Source organism: Myotis yumanensis, unplaced genomic scaffold, assembly GCF_028538775.1.
Source record: "Myotis yumanensis isolate MYYU_CA2020_CCGP unplaced genomic scaffold, mMyoYum1.0.hap1 SCAF_9, whole genome shotgun sequence".
NCBI lineage: Eukaryota > Metazoa > Chordata > Mammalia > Chiroptera > Vespertilionidae > Myotis > Myotis yumanensis.
Genome location: NW_027223760.1, coordinates 74,539,479 through 74,557,266, shown reverse-complemented (window position 1 = coordinate 74,557,266; position 17,788 = coordinate 74,539,479). Strand labels below are relative to the sequence as shown.

Below are 17,788 nucleotides of genomic sequence, written 5' to 3'. Positions count from 1 at the left end.
GATTAGTGACTTTGAGCATGTTTTCGTATGTCCCTTGGACATCAGTATGTCCACTTTGGAGAAATGTCTATTTAGATCCTTTGCCCATTTTTTAATTGGATTATTTGTTTTCCTTTTGTTAAATTGTTTAAGTTCCTTATATATTTTGGAAATTAACTACTTAGCAGATGTATCATTGGCAAATATGTTCTGGGCTCCCTTTTCATTTTGTTGATGGTTTCTTTTGCTGTGCAGAAGCTTTGTTTTAGTAAGATTATTCTAGATGCTGCTTGAAAAAATTCTGGGGTAGCGGTGTGTAGCAAGTAGGAAGCAACAAGATTAGCTATGAGGCTTTGGGAACTCTTATTAGAGGCGAAAAAGGACTTAGGGTATTTTTGAAGTAGAGCCAGGATATTTGCTGACTAGGATTTGCAGGTGTAAGTGAAAGAGGAGTCAGGTTGAACAACTAGATGGGTAGATTATTCCAGGGGACAATAAATGCACAGTCCATAAGGCAGTAAAGAGATTAGTGAGTTCAAGAAATGAAAGGAGTCCAGAGAAGATGGAGTGTAATGGTCTAGAGTAGTGGTTGGCAAACTCATTAGTCAACAGAGCCAAATATCAACAGTACAACGATTGAAATTTCTTTTTAGAGCCAAAGTTTTAAAACTTAAACTATATAGGTAGGTACATTGTTATTAACTTAATTAGGGTACTCCTAAGGCTTAGGAAGAGCCACACTCAAGGGGCCAAAGAGCTGCATGTGGTTCTCGAGCCGCAGATTGCCGACCACGGTCCTAGACCATCGATAATGCACTGCCCAGCTGTTATGGGCTGTGGTTTCTGCTGGTAGAAGAAGGATGTAGACAGTTGGTGGCCAGGGCTGGAAGCCTTGGTGTGGAGAAACAATGGCCATGGTCACCTCCTTTTGGAGGACAAGTTCTAAGGGGTGAGGAGGGTGTCTGCTTGGTCTAGAGGAGCAGGCTCCCAGTCGTGGGCAAGGAGGGCTGGTGGGATTGCTGAAAGCATCTTTCTACCTTTTGGTCAGGAAGTTTATGTTTTCATCAAACAAGTCAAGGTGTGTCATGAATTCTAATTCATATTGAAGATAAGTATTAGCTTTCCCCTTGATTTTGATAATCATTTATCTTAATTTTTAATGTTACTGTAGGTTTTTATCTTCATAGAAACATTTGATAAGCTGTCAGAGACTTTGACGGGGGTAGCTAGTAGGGTGCTTCTTTGCAATCTTCTCTAAAATATAAGATAATCCCAAGAACTGTAGCATATTCCTTTTTATATAAGAATAAACATAAATTATACATAAATGTAATTTTCATGAAAATTTAGTTGGCAGGACCTCTTTGCTACTATTGTTAGATGGTGATACAGCTTCATTTCTGTATATTTGTCTATAATTATAATGTATACTGTTTCAGAATAGCCACCCTGTCTGTAAATTAATACATAGCTTAGATGATCTCTGAGGTTCCTTTTGGCTGATAGTGTATGATTTGGCTTTTCCTGTCTGGAAATCTCAACGAGAATGTCTTTAAAAAGCTTCTTTCTAAACTCAGTCTGCTGTTACTACATACTTTTGTTTTCACTGTTGTTTATTAGGTACCTATAGTCACGCTAGCTGCATGACTGTACACACAGTTTTGGTAGGTGAAGTTCAGAACAATGAAAAGGCATAAACCCTGCTTCTAAGGAGGGAAGAAAGGAAAAGAGGGTTATGTTGGCTTTAGTGGTAGGAATTGTCCACCTGAATGTCATATCTTGAAGATTGATAAGGTTATTCCATGTGGCTGGAAAGAAATGAAAAGCTTATTTGCTTTTTTCATTTTTGGTCCTCCCCTATATATTCTTATCGCTTTCCCAATATAAAGTAAATGATGGGATTTGAACCTGTTTATGGTGTTTGGCTTAGGGCATGAGAACCTTCACCTTATTTTTTTCCTTCTTCACTTGAACATGAAATTCTGATACTACAGGGCAAAGGAGAGACCAGGGTTTATGAAGACTGCATATCTCGTGAATCTTAAGAAGAGCTCTTCAATTATTAGAGGCTCAATTTTTTCTCACTTTTCCAAAGTGCTATGATAAGGAAAGCAGCTTTCAGAGATAAGCATCTTAGTTCGGTAAATACAAAGTTTTGAAGAGGATGTTGAACAATGGCTTTAAAATGTTATTTATTTTTGTCATATACTTATTTTTTTAATATATATTTTTATTGATTTTAGAGAGGAAGGGAGAGGGAGAGAGAGATAGAAACATCGATGATGAGAGAGAATCATTGATTGGCTGCCTCCTGCGTACCCCAGCCTGCAACCCGGGCATGTGCCCTTGACCGGAATCGAACCTGGGACCCTAGCCAAACCAGCTACGGTTGTCATATACTTATTTCTGTAGTAAATATAATACATGTTTATTTTGGAAAATTTAGAAAATATTGGTAACAGCTCATTAGGGATTTTTATTTTCTGTTTTCTGGAATGACAGCAGCCCTGCGATATGGGTCCTATTATCACTTCCGTTCTACAGATGAAGAGACTGAAGCACAGGACGGTTACTGTTTTGGTGGCTAGTATTCTGGTCCCCTTTTCCTCATGTGTGTGTATAAATTTCTTCAATAAAATTTGGATCATGCAAAGCAGATTTTATGACCTATTTTTTCACCTAATACGTTTTGAGAACATTTCTCTTCGTTATTAGTCTTTAAAAATAGATTTTAATGTTTATACAGTAATCTTTGGAAATTTATTTAACCCAGGATTTCTCAACCTTAACATTATTGGCCAAATAATTTTTTGTTCTGGGAGATTGTCCTGTACATTGTAGGATGTTTAGCATCATCCCTGGTTCTACCCACTCGATACCAATAGCACCATCTCCTCCCACTCAGATGTGATAACAGAAATGTCCTAGACATTGCCAAATAAATAAATGTCCTAGGAGCACAGAATCACCTCCTGTTGAAGACCACTTATTTAACCATATGCATTTTACATTTTTATACAGTATTTCTCATCATAGTATTTTTTTTCTGGAAAGGCTCAAGATTGGTATAGCATAGTTGGAGATGTCCTTTATTGTCCATGTACATTTATTGATACCATTATAGTTTCATATAAATGTATAATTATATATGATTTATACAGTGATATGTAGTTTTTTGAGTATTTATGTTACTTTGTTGATAATATATAGTGAATAGATCTCTTAAAAATTTTGTTAGTTGTGTTTTTGAGACTCAAATTGTATGCTTTGATTGACTTACAGTATAATTTCAGTTCTGCTTTTAAAAAAAGTTATATTTGTATTTGACACCAGCTGTGTTTTGTTTTGTTTTGTTTTTGTTCTCCCTCTATCTTTTCTAATAGTAATAAAAATAAATATTTTAATATAGGCTATGATTTATGAAGAGAGAATTATTTAAAATGTAAATTTTCTAAAATTGAAGTGTTCTGATATTAGATTTTGATAGATTTTTTTTTAAAATCTTAAACTTAGAAGGTTGACTTACCCGTTTTGAATATTTCAGTTCTCCTTAAGGTAATTAGAATTCTATAGAGAATGTTCTAGAGGAAAGACTTCATTTTATACCTTTCTATTGATGATTGATTATTAATTTGCTTTTTATTAATACTTGCTTTTTCAGTGTGGAAGTTTAAATTGCATTTTTTTAACAAGAATTTTTTTTGAGTATGTGAGTGTTCCCTATTATGTCTAGCTTTAAAACACTGAATATTTATTAAAAGGATTTGTCCCTGGTCAGATGTAGTTTATGGCCTGAGACCAAGGAAACCAATCAATCATCTTATTAAAGTTCCTAGAGGTTCAGCTGAGATCTTTCTCATAGGTGAAGCTGGGTGGGATAAAGGCCATCTCCACAGAGTGAGATTGTGAATTGTCTAGGAGTGCTCAACTGGTGGTATTTTTCACTAACTTAACTTGGACTTTGTATCTTACCTCTCCTCTTCAGTCTATCTAGTGCAATTTTATTTTGTGGGGTGGAAAAAAATAAAACAAGACAAAACTGGATTTTAATAAATAGTATCCAGAAATAAAATTTTAAGTTCTAATATTAATAGTAACAACAGAAAAGGTAGTGATCTTTCTGTTAACCTCCAGAATTCATGTAACACACATTTAAAAAAAATAAAATCCAAGTCTTCATTTGGACTGTAATGGTTTATAAAATGTACCAGTGTGTGAAAATATGGATAAAATTAAAACATCATGAAAAGTTGGTTGACACACCAAAAAATTTCTTATACCCAAGTTTGAAATTATCAGGTGAAAAGGGCTGTATTCTCATTGGTATCTATGTCCGGTGACAGGACTCCCACCATGCAAATTTACCTTTAATGTTAGTAACAAAATAAGAGGCTTGCCTTAATTTGTTATTCCAAAAGTTGTCTTTTTTTTTTTTTTTGCTTTTAAGTTCAAAATTCAGTAAGAATGACTGTGATATGAAATTTATTTTTGGAGTGTTCTAGAATCCTGTACAATGGTTTAAAGGACTTGTCTTGAATTAAAAGTAATATACACTGAGTGAAAATCCATGTTAGTTGAAGAATTGATTCTTTTTAAAGGAAAGCTGCAAATTTTTCCTGTATGGGTAAATGTCACTCTCTTCATATCTCTGCTTAGCTGCATTTCAGGACTTGTACTGTTCCACTGGGTTGTCATAGAAACGCAGTTAACTGTCATCTCAACACACTGTTGATGGTTTTATTTGTAGGTTTGTCTGATTATGAAAATTTCACAAAAATTTCGATTTGCTTTTTATTAACACTGGATGGTTTTCCTTGGAAGTTCAAGTTGTACAGAAGCCTTTTTGGTGTTTAAATTTTAAAAAAAGTAAAACTCTATATTAAATCTGCTTGATTTTTTAAAAAATTGTTTTTTATTTAGAATGTGATATATAGTCTGCAGCAGTAGAATAACCTCTGTGAATTGTATTTTTGAATCACTTTCCATTTTCTTTGTTTACAGCAAGCAGAAAAAAAAACTTAAAAATTCACCGTTAGCTTGCTTTTAGCTTAACATAAAAGATACCTGTCAGAAAAGTGTGAAATGCTACATCAAGTGCCTAATATTGGAGTTTTCATTTTATTTATGGTTTTTGAAGCCTGGCACGAATGCTCCAGTGAACTGTGTTGTGAAAGGATTTATTTTTATATATTTATGTGAGAGGAATTATTTAGTTTTCACTTATAAATAAGACAGGCAAACCTTATTTACAGTAACTTTATCTAATGGTCCGTGGATGAGTGCTTTTATGCAAAATAGTCTAGAGGCTAGAATTAACTTTTCACGTTGGATGCACATTTGATGTCCAGACTTGAGCAACATGTGGCATCTTATTATAAAGACTACCATTCAGGATGCAATTTGTATTTAACACATTTACTTCAGAATGCACACATCATTTTTGCCACATTTTATGTTAACTTTGTAATGATTTCTGTTCCTTGCTTGTGAGTACATAAGTAGAAGTGTTTACTTGTGGCTTTGTTTGCGATTTTCCTTTTTCTAGGTTCTTTATACTTGGTTGATGAGCTATTTCATATTTTATTTTAATAACAGGTCACTTCTTGACATGTAACAGCTCCTTGGGTTGGGTTGATAATCATTAGTTACTTTTTAAAAGAAGTATTGGTCTTTTAGATAACTGTGCTTATTATATGTCCATTTGTTGCTATTAGTTCTTAAAGTTATTCTTGCAAATAGTAGTTAACATTGTCTTTGATTTTAACACTGTTACTAAATAAACAACTAGTAGTCTGTATATACTTGGGGAAGAAAATTTGACAGCTCATCATATGCGTGGAATGCTGATTTCTTAAAACCAGGTTTATTGCTTTTAAAATATAATCGCTGCTCTGTAGCTAGACCACATGATGGCCTCCAATGATCCTCACCTCCTATTATTCCTGCGCTTGTGTCCTCCCTTCCCACTCTGAATCATGACTGACCCGTATGATCAGTAGAATACTGCTGCAGTGTCAGTGTACGCCCTCTGAGGCTAGGCCATATGCAGCATTGAAGCTCTCTCTTAGATCACTTACTCTGGCGGAAGTCACCTTTCCTGTCCTGAGGAGAGGTCCATGAGACAAGGAACTATAAAGCCTCCTGCCAACAGCTAGCACCAGCTTGCCAACTGTTTGAGAGAGTCATCCTGGAAGCAGACAATCTCACCCCATTTTAACCTTCAGATGGTCGAAACCTAAGCTGACATCTTGCCTGCAGTCCATGAGTAGATTATTTTTGTGAACTTCTGATTTGTCCAGCTTTATCCTATCACAAGTATTGATATATGCACATTGTTTGGTTTCTCATTACATACCAATGCAGTAAAGTAAAATATTTTTCAGAATCACTCTAGTAATTTTTATATCTATCCTTGATTTATTAATTAATGGCCATTATAGTCATTAGAGATTTCCTAACTTAACTGTGAGGATTAAGGATATCTTGTGATGCTGTTTCAACACCGAGGTTAAAGATATAAAGTTAGTAATATTACCTATAAATGATTAAGAAATTTATTTTATTGTGTTATTGTTAATCCTCACCTGAGGGGATTTATTTATTTAAATATGTTTTTATTGGTTTTTAGAGAGGAAGGGAGAGAGATAGAGAGAGAAGCACCAGTGAGAGAGAAACATTGATGGGCTGCCCCCTGTAGGTCCCTACTAGGGATTGAGCCTACAACCCGGGCATGTGCCTTGACTGGGAATCGAACCAGTGACCTCTTAGTTCATGGGTTGACACTCAACCACTAAGCCACCAGCCATGGCTGATTAAGAAATTTTAATGTATATGTAGGTTTATTTATATAAGAGTAAACAAATATTTTCTAACATAAACTAAATAAATAATGATTGTTCATGGACTACCAGTTATTTAAAAGGAATGTTAAAATACTTTTTATCTGAAGGGGAAGAATACATTTTGCTTTATATAAAATTTACAATTTTCTTTGATTTAGTTTTTGTGGTTATGTCTTCTAATTAAGATATTCTCAAATCTGACAAAAATATTAATATTTTTGAAATATAATAATGTCCTTTAGAGGTTTATTATATTCCTTTCTTACTGCTGTGAGCTTTTATGACCAGGAGGTCATAATGACAAATATTTTGCCGACTCACTTTCTTTGGCATATGTCTGCATAGTGGTCAGACAGTTTTGTATTTAATATGCCACAGTTGATTACTATTAACAGTAAGTGTGTATAATCCTGTTTTCAACTTTTGAAGTTATTCTACCAAAATAACTTACAGTTCGTTGTAGCAGTTGATACACCTCGTTGGAAAAGTGAAACATGAAGACCTTACCTTTCGCTATGGTTGTAGTTATTTTTTTTAAAATATATTTTATTGATTTTTTACAGAGAGGAAGGGAGAGAGATAGAGAGTTAGAAACATCAATGAGAGAGAAACATCGACCAGCTGCCTCCTGCACATCTCCCACTGGGGATATGCCCGCAACCAAGGTACATGCCCTTGACCGGAATCGAACCCGGGACCTTTTAGTCCGCAGGCCGACGCTCTAGCCACCGAGCCAAACCGGTTTCGGCTGGTTGTAGTTATTGATAATCATTGAGGGAACCATCTCTGGGTCCCCCTTAAGAAATATGTTTTGAGTCTTGGACAGTATCAGATAAATCCATGGCAATGGTCATTTTCTCTGCTTTCTGTGCAGGAAGAAGAGAGTGAAGAGGAACCCAAACTTAAGTATGAAAGGCTTTCCAATGGGGTAACTGAAATCCTTCAGAAGGATGCCGCTAGCTGCATGACGGTCCACGACAAGGTAAGGTAGCCCTTGTAGGTGATTCTTGTGTAAGTCATTCTGTTGTAAGCTTGCTTATCCTTTGGAGTCCTGATGCTTTTAGAGGTGATTTTTCACTGTAATTGTGTCTTCTGCCACTCTTCCTCTTTTCTTCCTCACCACAAAAAATCAAAACAATGACCAAAAACATTATATATATGTATTTGTGCACACACAGAGAGAACACTGTAAGGGTGTATCAAGTAGAATTTAGACAAGGATGGATGTACAAGATTTATAGTAAGTGGTTCTTGGAAAGACTATTACTTAATTCCTCAAATCCTAAGTAGTAGAATAGAAAAGTATTAAGATTAGAAATAGTGTGGAGCTCAGTGCTTTCATAAGAGTAGAAGGGATTATGTTGGAGTTACTAGGAATTAGTAGAATGACCCCACATTATTACATATATATTATATGAATGAATTAATCTATTCCACATCTGAGTCTTTGCTGAAACAAAGCTCCCACCAGCTTTCTGAGTGCAGGCTAAGTACTGTACAGCACCCTTAGCCCATTCTTGGACCAAAACAAAATGTGTCATAATTGGAGTATTGGAAGCCAGGCAGTTTCGACTATTGCCCTGTGAGCCCCAGGAGTGAGCCTTTGTCCTCCACAAAAGGCAGACTTCCCAACTTTGATCCAATTCCTGCTTTATCCTGTGTGACCATCAGTGTTGCTCATCCTCTTCCTTGCCCCACCCAGTTCCTTTGTACTTCAAATTTCATTGAATTATAAGCAGATTCCTGTACTCACTCAACCTGTCACCAGAACAGCCGTGGGCAAACTACGGCCCTTGGGCCGGATCCGGCCCTTTTGAAATGAATAAAACTTAAAAAAAAAAGACCGTACCCATTTATGTAATGATGTTTACTTTGAATTTATATTAGTTCACACAAACACTCCATCCATGCTTTTGTTCCGGCCTCCGGTCCAGTTTAAGAACCCATTGTGGCCCTCGAGTCAAAAAGTTTGCCCACCCCTGCACTAGAACCTTTGCTGTCTCTGGTTTTACCAGAAACACCCTTCTTGAGGCACCTGCCTTTTAGCTGCACCACCACCTACCCTCCCACCCCCACCCCCCCATGCTGCCAGCTCCCATCACTTCCTTATCACTTTCCTTTATTCGTTGAAGACTGGCCTTGCAGTTCTTCAACCTAATTTAATTACACTTCTGCCCGGTTTCATCTCCCGCCATTAAGGCCACACTCCGGATGGTGTCAGGACCTGGAACTTGAGGATCTTTAAATATACTCTCTGTTTGTCAGGCTTCTGTGTTCATTTTTCTAATCCTGTTCTGTGACTTTATAGAGCCCTGATTTCTGATCCATTCTTTCTTTAAATTTTCTGTCTAATGGTTAACTCTCCTAACTTCACCAGCATCTTCAGTTCTCTGATGCCCCTGTCCTTCGTTGTATCCCTCAGCCACTAAAAATGCTGTTATTGGTTCTTCGTCAGTTTCTTTAGTCCTCAACCCTCCTCTCAATCGCTATTCCTTCACTTTTAGAGGGTGATGTCATTTCTATTTAATTAAGAAAATTGAAACTGTCAGGCATGGTCAGCCTCAGTTCCCGACCCCTTTCTCAACTCACCTGAATCCATACCCATCTTTCTTTTCTTCGTCCTGTTCAAGGGCCTTTTAGTCTACTTTTGGTCTTCGTCTCACCTCATTTTCTGCCTTCTCTCCTAGTGATATATGCTATGTCATGGAACAGACCTAACTCTAGCCCCACATAATCACTAACCTACTTTTTCTTTCTATAGATTCGCCTATATTGGATATTTCATATAAATGGACTCAAACACTGTTTGGTCTCTTGTGTCTGGCTTCTTTCACTTAGCGTAATGTTTTTGAGATTCCTTGTGATATAGCATGTACTTCATTCCTTTGTATAAATAGCACAAAGTAGTATTCCGTTGTATAAACAGCACATTTTGTCTATCCATTAACCAGATGATGGACTGCCTCTTGCAGACACTCCACTGGGGATCGAGCCTGCAACCCGGGCATGTGCTCTTGCCCGGAATCAAACCCGGGACCCTTCAGTCCACAGGCCTATGCTCTGTCCACTGAGCCAAACCAGCCAGGGTGTGCGTGGCTGTTTTTACTCCTAACATCTCTTGCCTGGACTCCACCCCATCTCAGCTGCTTGAATGCAGTCCCATCCTGAGTCCTTTGCTTTTAGTTGAGGCATTCTTTATTTCTCCCTGGAACTAATGCACACACTGTGAACCAATCTATTTTCCTTCAACGATTTGCTTTCATTCTAGTCCATTCCTAACAGTTCTTTCTTCTAGAAACTCAAATCTGATCGGATAATCCTTCCTAGAAGTCTTCATTGGCTCCCTGATGTCTTCATGATTTGGACACACATACTCCCTCCTTAAACTTTTCTACCTTTCATCTCTCCATAAATATTAATGCCTTCTATTAACCAGTCTTTCCTGCCCCATTGCCTGTCTCCTCCCCTGGGCATGAACTGGGTGCTTCTGTCATGTAAAACTGCGTGTAATTTCTTGACTTTTTCTGCTTTTTTTGCTCTGTGCCTTTGAGCAAGTTGTATTCACTCTGCCTAAAATGGTCTTTACCACAAGCCTGCCTCATTTGCCTCAGAGCCTATTGTCCAACTCTTTCAAAGTTCAGAGTTCAGCACAGCTAATATCTTTGATGTTTCATAAAGTTCTTAGATATATTCCATTTTAAGTAACCTTAAATTTAATGATAATTAATCATAGTTTTATATCTTTCTCCCTCATTGTAGTGTCACTCTTTTAAGTCACACTTGCTTATTGTCTAAGCATATTGTAGGTGCTTTTGTGTTTTGTGTGTTGAATGAACCATTGAATGGATGAAATGGAGAACAAAGTTTACATGCTCGGACATCACACTTTATCAACACTATACTTAAACCAACTTGGTCAAGGAGCCTGACAGTTGGAACTACAATCCGTGCTAACTTTTAGAGCATACACTCTTGATCTGAGGCTCATGTTTCTTTTTATGAGATTTCTGGTGCAGTGAAGAGTGTTTTAACTCTTAATTCTGTACCTAGCTCTGCCATTCATTGACTGTTTCCAGGGAAGACATATGAACTGCCCGACTTACTTCCTCTTATGTAATTGAAGGCACTCTCTGCTTTGATACTAAAAATGCTATGTGAAACAGATAATATACAGCTGACCACATTGGAAATGTTTCCTCTGTGGTCCAAAGGACTGTTTGTTACTTCTACTGTTTACATACAAAAAGCCCAGTCACCCTCACCAGTTTGGCTCACTGGATAGAGCCTGGCCTGCAGACTGAAGGGTCCCGGGTTCAGTTCTGGTCTAGGGCATATGCCTGAGTTGCCGGCTCAATCCCTAGTAGGGGGCATGCAGGAGGCAGCCAATCAATGATTCTCTCTCATCATTGATGTTTCTATTTCTCTCTCCCTCACTTCCTCTCTGAAATCAATAAAAATATACTTAAAAAGAAAACAAACAAACAAAATCAACAAAAAACACAAAAAGTCCAGTAAAAGCAGTTATGTTAGGGGAGTGTTCAAAAGGATTGGGTGCACAATCTGATACTTTGTAAAATGAATCAAGTTTCTGTAATTAAACCTGGAAGGGGCTAATAAAGCTATATTTATTTTTGCTTATCCTGGATTGGAGGTGCTGACAGGATTAAAAAAAAATTCAATAGCTACAAATTTTAATGACTAGAAAGTTAGTCACATTTAAAGGACTTGTATTTACATTTGTGATTTATGGCCAATTTTGCCTTTTTGTGTGTGTTGTATTTTAAGTAGTCAAAAGCATTAGCAAATGTATGTATGACTCATCAATAATTTTCATAGTTAAATAAATTTTTGAAGACCTCTCCAATTGACTTATCAAACTTGGATTATTTTAGGCATGTAAAGTTATTTCTAAAAGAGAACAGCAGTGATTTATCTAATCTAAATGATTAAATGTTTTTGTAAACAAAAGGTAGCTTATCATGAAAACCACTCCTCCCCCTCCTCCCCAATATTCTAAAGTAATGATAGTTTTTAGGTTAAGCTATAAAATCAAAATAATTATTTGATATTTCAGATCTTAACTATTAATGAATAAAATAAGAAAAAGGGAAGGAATTAATCTTTGGATAAAGTATCCTACATAGAACCTTTCAAACTAATAAAATAAAATATAATTGGAAGTTCAAATATGGCCTTCACAGAGATGTCAGAGAATGACCTAGTAGTAAAGCGTTTTGAGGCTCCAGCCCACCTTAGTTTCCTAACAAACTAAATACAGTATATATGAGGAAGTCAGTACTTCAGAGTACTTGGGGTATAGTGAGGTGGAGTACTGTTTGGTTTTAGTATTGTATGGTTTTTTAATTCAAATATGGTCAGTGTCACTGTAGAGAAAAATATTACAACCATCTGAGTCCTCTGTTTCAGATTAGAATGTTCTTTTGTTTTGGAGAGAATATCCTGGTTTTGTTTCTCTATGCAACTAATTTCCCCCCAGAATTACCTCCTGGCCCTTCCCTCTCCAGGGCTCAGGCATCCTCTTCTCACCAGGCTTGCTGTCTGCCCTGGATGAGTAATCGGCATGGCACCTGGTGCATTCAGGCGGCCTGTGCAGTGGAATCGTCATACCTAGTTATGTCTGCACATCTGATGTTTTATTAACCAGTATTGATTTTTTTACCCAGGGGACTTTTTTCTTCTTTAAAAAAGGCAACCTTGCAGGAGTGAAAGGCATTGCCGGGGATGAATTTCTAATGAACCCCTTCTTTTCCCTTTTTGTGACTCCTCTTTAAGGTAGCTTCATATTTTAAGTGCCTGATCTGAAATTTCGTTTTAAGCAATTCCATTTTGATAAATCTTTTTAAATCTTGACTTTCTATAAGGTTATTTTTTTAAAGATTGTGCTGCTTGACTGAAATGCTTAGTAGTGCCTATAAATTTGAACATTTCATTATAGGTTGCAATGAAGCATGCTTACATGCAATGAAATAGGGAATTTTGAACTATTTGAGTAGTATGTAAGGAAATAAAAAGGGAGAAAAATCTCATGTCATATTTTAGGTAGTCCTGAAGTTTCTTCTGGTTTATTTTAGGTTAGTGCAGATTAAAGGAACAATGGAAGTTATGAACTAGTTTCATATCATAAGGTGAATATGGAGCTCAGCAGTTATTTTGTGACAGAAAAAGATTTTTTTTGTATTAGAATATAAACATTTACACTCAGTATTATACATTAACTTTTATAGAGGCATTCTATTGCTAACTGATAGTATAAGTACATCTGAGTTTTTTCATCTCTAGATATGTGAGTTTTTTCATCTCTAGATATATGGCATGGCTTTTTCTTTCTAAAATAATAGTACTTTGTTGTTTGTGTGTATATAGGTTGAATTTAAATGATAGCACAAATTTACACATTTGCCATAAATTGAGGCAAGTTGCTTAATAATTCCCTCCTGACTTTGAGTTCAACCTTAGGTTGGTCATGCTTTCATAGCTGCATTTTAATTTGCTGCCTCAGTCCATCAGGCATTGTGTACAGACCACATACACACCATTAGTTGTCAGTAGATGAGGGTCCTCATGAGTCATTCTGACAGCTGGCTTGCACTCTCACAATAAAGTAGGCCCTGTCCTGTTATTTCCTTGAAGCTGGAAATAGACTGTCTCTGAGGATTGGATATCTTCTAAGGCAGTACAGATCACTTATGCATTAAGAGTCTTGAGTTTGAAAATGGTTTTATTAGTAATTGTGTTTTAATGGTACATTAATAAACTGACCTCTTTGTTCTTCTTACAGTTTTTGGCACTGGGCACACATTATGGCAAGGTTTATTTACTTGATGTCCAGGGGAACATCACGCAGAAGTTTGATGTGGTACGTATACAGTATAAAATAATGTATGAGCTAAATATCATGCAAAAACTTGTGTTTTAGAATATTAGCAGTTTGTTTTAATAGCATAAAGGATATTTATCGATTAAATCAAGTGCTAAGAGCATACGTTTTATATATATATATATATATATGTATATACTTATATAACTGAATGTTATATGCTAAAAATTTTAAAGGTAAACTTATAAAGAAAGAGGTCTGTTTATATGTATACATTATATATTTTGACTGGATTATCTTTTACATACAAATTCCATTTAAAATCTACTTTTATAAATTTATTTAATTGCATTTCTTTAGTTAGTTATAGCCATCCATTTGGATTTAAGTGGAGCATTTAAAATACTTCTATATGTGTTCTTTTAAAATTATAACACTATACAATGTCTAGGTGAAATGTTATTAAAAGAAAAACCTTTTATTAGTAACTAGGGGCCCAGTGCACGAATTCATGAACCTTGAAAGGAACTGTGGGCAGCAAGGCTGTGGTGGGCACAGGGATGGGTCTTGGCCCATCCTCCGTGCCCTCGCCTGGCCCCTCCCTCCGCGGCCCCGGTCCCTGCCTGCCTGCCTGCAGCCCCACTCCCGCGGCCGCTGCGCCCACAGAAATAAAAATCATTTGGGAATGAGACAAATGGAAAGAAGTTTTGAGAAAGATTCACCTCTTTGGAAAGAAAACAATTTTGTCCATTTGTTGTGTCATCACTGTTCCAAGTTAACACTTGGGTTTAAATTTTCTGCAGTTAAATTTATAAGCAGTTTATATATCAGTCTTTGCTGTTCATTAAAAACATTCCTAAATGCCTTTTTATAAACTTTAAAAAACATCCTCTAACAGGAGTTTCTAACCACCTCCCCCATGAGAGCACATTGGGTGTGACTTAGATGCTGTAAACTTACAAGGACCATTTGCAACCGCACCTGACCCCTCAAACCCCAGGCTGCTGTCCCTGCCCGCCGCCCAAGACCGACAGCGCCTGTGCCCAGCTGACTGGTGAAAGGCTCAGACTTTCATCTCCTGCTGCGCACTGCCGGGACGGTACAACCTCAGCAGAGGCCGGGGCATGGACCAGCCGTTCAGTCTGCAGAGGGCTTATTAGACAGACGTTCGTTTCCTAAATCCTAACAGCCTTTAAAAACACAGGGAGGATTTGGAGGGGATTGCTTCCTAGGAAGCTGGCACACTGCTGATTCCCAGAGCCGTTTTTCTTTTGTTAAACTTCGTCTTCTGCCTGTGCCTGCCACTTCCCAGCAGAGAATGGGAGGAGGCTGGCTTGCACACAACGTGCATTCAAGACAGTTATTCACAATCTGGGCACAGATTAAAACATAGCTTCGATAAAAGGCTAAAATGGTCCACATTTCCTCTTTTATCTGTCTGCTGTCACTGTGCTCGATCAGGTGCACATTGAGATGGTAAACGTTACCCTTATGAGACTTGCACATCACTGAAACACTGTTCACATTTAAGACAGTGACCTGGGGGTGCTACACACCTGCAGTTGCCCTCTGCAGAGAGATGGGTGGGTAGCTAACTGGAGTCAGCGCATTCTCTCCCAGAGCTTGCAATGCCCACCTGCTTAACAGTCCAGAGTAGACATTTTGGGGACGTCTCCCTTGATGCCTTGGATGGTTGTCTCCAGTACTAAGTTTGGCAGATGAGCGAGGAAAACGTGAGTAGGAACATCTAAGTAAATCAGTGTGAGCAGCAGCGTAAGGAGCCAGCCAACTTCCTCTTTCTAATATCCATACTAGAATTGCTGGGCTCTTGCCGGCTACCAGACGCTATGCTGTTGGTAGGCATGATACCACTGTCAAACAATCTGTTTTACTGAAAAGCCATTGTTAAAAGAATTTGTGTGTTCGGTACATAAATGACCTGAGAAGAAATACAACTGGCAGTTTTCAAAATGGTGAAAAATAAATGTGTGAAGTCCAATTAAGATTATTTGTTTTTAAACGGAGCCAATTTTCCTTGCTTATACATGTATCCAAAAAAAAGATACAAAGAAAGGAGTGATTTAAAAAATAAAAGGAAAGCAGATTTACCAGACAAAGCAAAGTTATTGGAATATTGCAAGGGAATAGTGCAGAAGAGAAATTTACTAATAAGTGCATTTAACAAAAGAGGAACTAATATTACCAACAGCCCTCCACGATACAAAGAGGCCTGCCTTCAAGGTATTTTAGGTACAGCCTGTAACCCCAGCACTTGGTAAGACCCCTATTTTAGAATTTAACACGTTATATTATAGGTCACTGTTTACATGACTAGCTCCGCAACTAATTACACCTGAGATCAGGGGGCTGCATTGAATTATTCTTTACATCCCCTGCACATCCTCACAGAATGTTTGCTGAAGGAGTCAGAAACAATCACTGAATATGAAAGGGGAACTCCTGTGTGAGGTCATCAAGGAAGGTGTCACAGAGCAGGCGGGACACTGGGCATCTCCACAGGCAAAGATGGGAAAGCACGTTTCAGCGGTTGCGGGAGCACCGCGTCTGGGTGCACTGCAGGCCATGGCGTGGAGAAGACTGCAGCCCAGACAGCGGGAGCCCTCAGGGCTGCCGAGAAGAGCTCTGTTTTATTCCACAGGCATCAAGGAGGCACTCAAGTGTGCTCAGTCAGGGGAGTAACAAAATCCCAGCACTCCTGTGGGAAGATTACTTGGGCAGCTCTGTGAAGGATGGATTAGGAGAGACGTGTGGTGGGGAGATCAGTTGGGTTTCACTGCAATAACCCAGCTGAGATTCAATAAAGACTTGAACAAGGGTGGTGGCGATATAAGAAACCAGCAAAAGAAAGAACGAGCTAAGAGAAGAATCGAGGGCCTATACAGGGATAATGGAGGATATAAGCATCACAGAAATGGAAGTAAACACTGAGGAGCAGAAAAGATGAGGCTTTCTGAGGAGACGATATTCATCAATTAGGCAAAGATGGGCTTTCTCTTGGCTACAGTATTTAGATTAAAAAAAAATACACCTTTACTTTGGCCCACTAGACCCCACTGATAAAAAAACAAGGACTTAGGAAAGATGCGTAGTCTAATGAAAAGGCAGGACCTTGTTGGGAGCAGTAATTATTATTATTTCAAATAATAGAGTAGAATAGAAATAAATACTGATGTTTTAATGCTGAAATAGGTTTAACTGAAAGGTGGACACCATGAATAAGGTATCCTCTGCAGCTGGCCATGCTGTTAAGATTCCTAGCCTGCAGGCTTCTAACATGACAATTCCAAAAAACAAAATTCTTTTTTTCCCAGAGAACATTGCTCTAGAGCAGGCATGTCAAACTCGTGGCCTGTGGGTCACCTGCCTTGTTTATTGGGCACGTGTTAGCCTTTGAGTTTGACATGCTTGCCCTAGAGCAGTGGTCGGCAAACTGCGGCCCCTTGAGTGTGGCTCTCCCACAAAATACCGCGTGCGGGCGTGCACGTACAGTGTGATTGAAACCTCGTGGCCACACTCAAGGGGCCAAAGAGCCGCATGTGGCTTGCGAGCCGCAGTTTGCCGACCACTGCCCTAGAGTATATATTTTTTTCTATGAGTTAATGCAACAGAAATGGGATCATCACCCCAGAAACCATGCAATTAGAAAAGGAACAATAAATGTATTCTTATTCTTTAAAATTAATTCTTAGAGGGCTTCCCCTTAAACTACCCAAGTCCTAAGCATCTGTTGTGCAACACCTTTGAGGACAAACTTCATGAACAAAGTCAGCTCAAGAAAGCCAAGTGTGGTGCAAATCCATGGTGACTGCAAACCTATGTGAACATCTCAGCAGGGCCCACAGATATCTTTGCTTAATTTCTCTATATGTAAGATACCATCAGTGATAAAGGAATAATCTGTTAGGAGAAAAGACATTCTTAATTTTTTCTCACTTTTATTTGTAACATGATAGCAGCAGCATTGCTAATGAATTCTATTTATTTAAAAACAGTTGAGAAAGTAAAGCCTTTGTGTTTTCACAAATGGGAAAAAAAAATCACCTATCTAAAAAGGGCAATACAGATACTTTAAATAGCTGAGACTAACTTATTAATCAAATAAAAAATG

At 37.8% G+C, this 17,788-nt stretch overlaps 1 protein-coding gene across 1 annotated transcript in view; it reads left to right on the top strand.

Annotated features, from left to right (window-relative positions):
• Positions 1-17,788, top strand: part of VPS41 (VPS41 subunit of HOPS complex) — a 129,218-nt gene that overhangs the window by 15,561 nt on the left and 95,869 nt on the right. The window contains exons 3-4 of the mRNA XM_070424727.1: positions 7,696-7,803; positions 13,621-13,698. Coding sequence (XP_070280828.1) covers positions 7,696-7,803; positions 13,621-13,698 — 186 coding nt within the window. The remainder of the gene's footprint in view (positions 1-7,695; positions 7,804-13,620; positions 13,699-17,788) is intronic.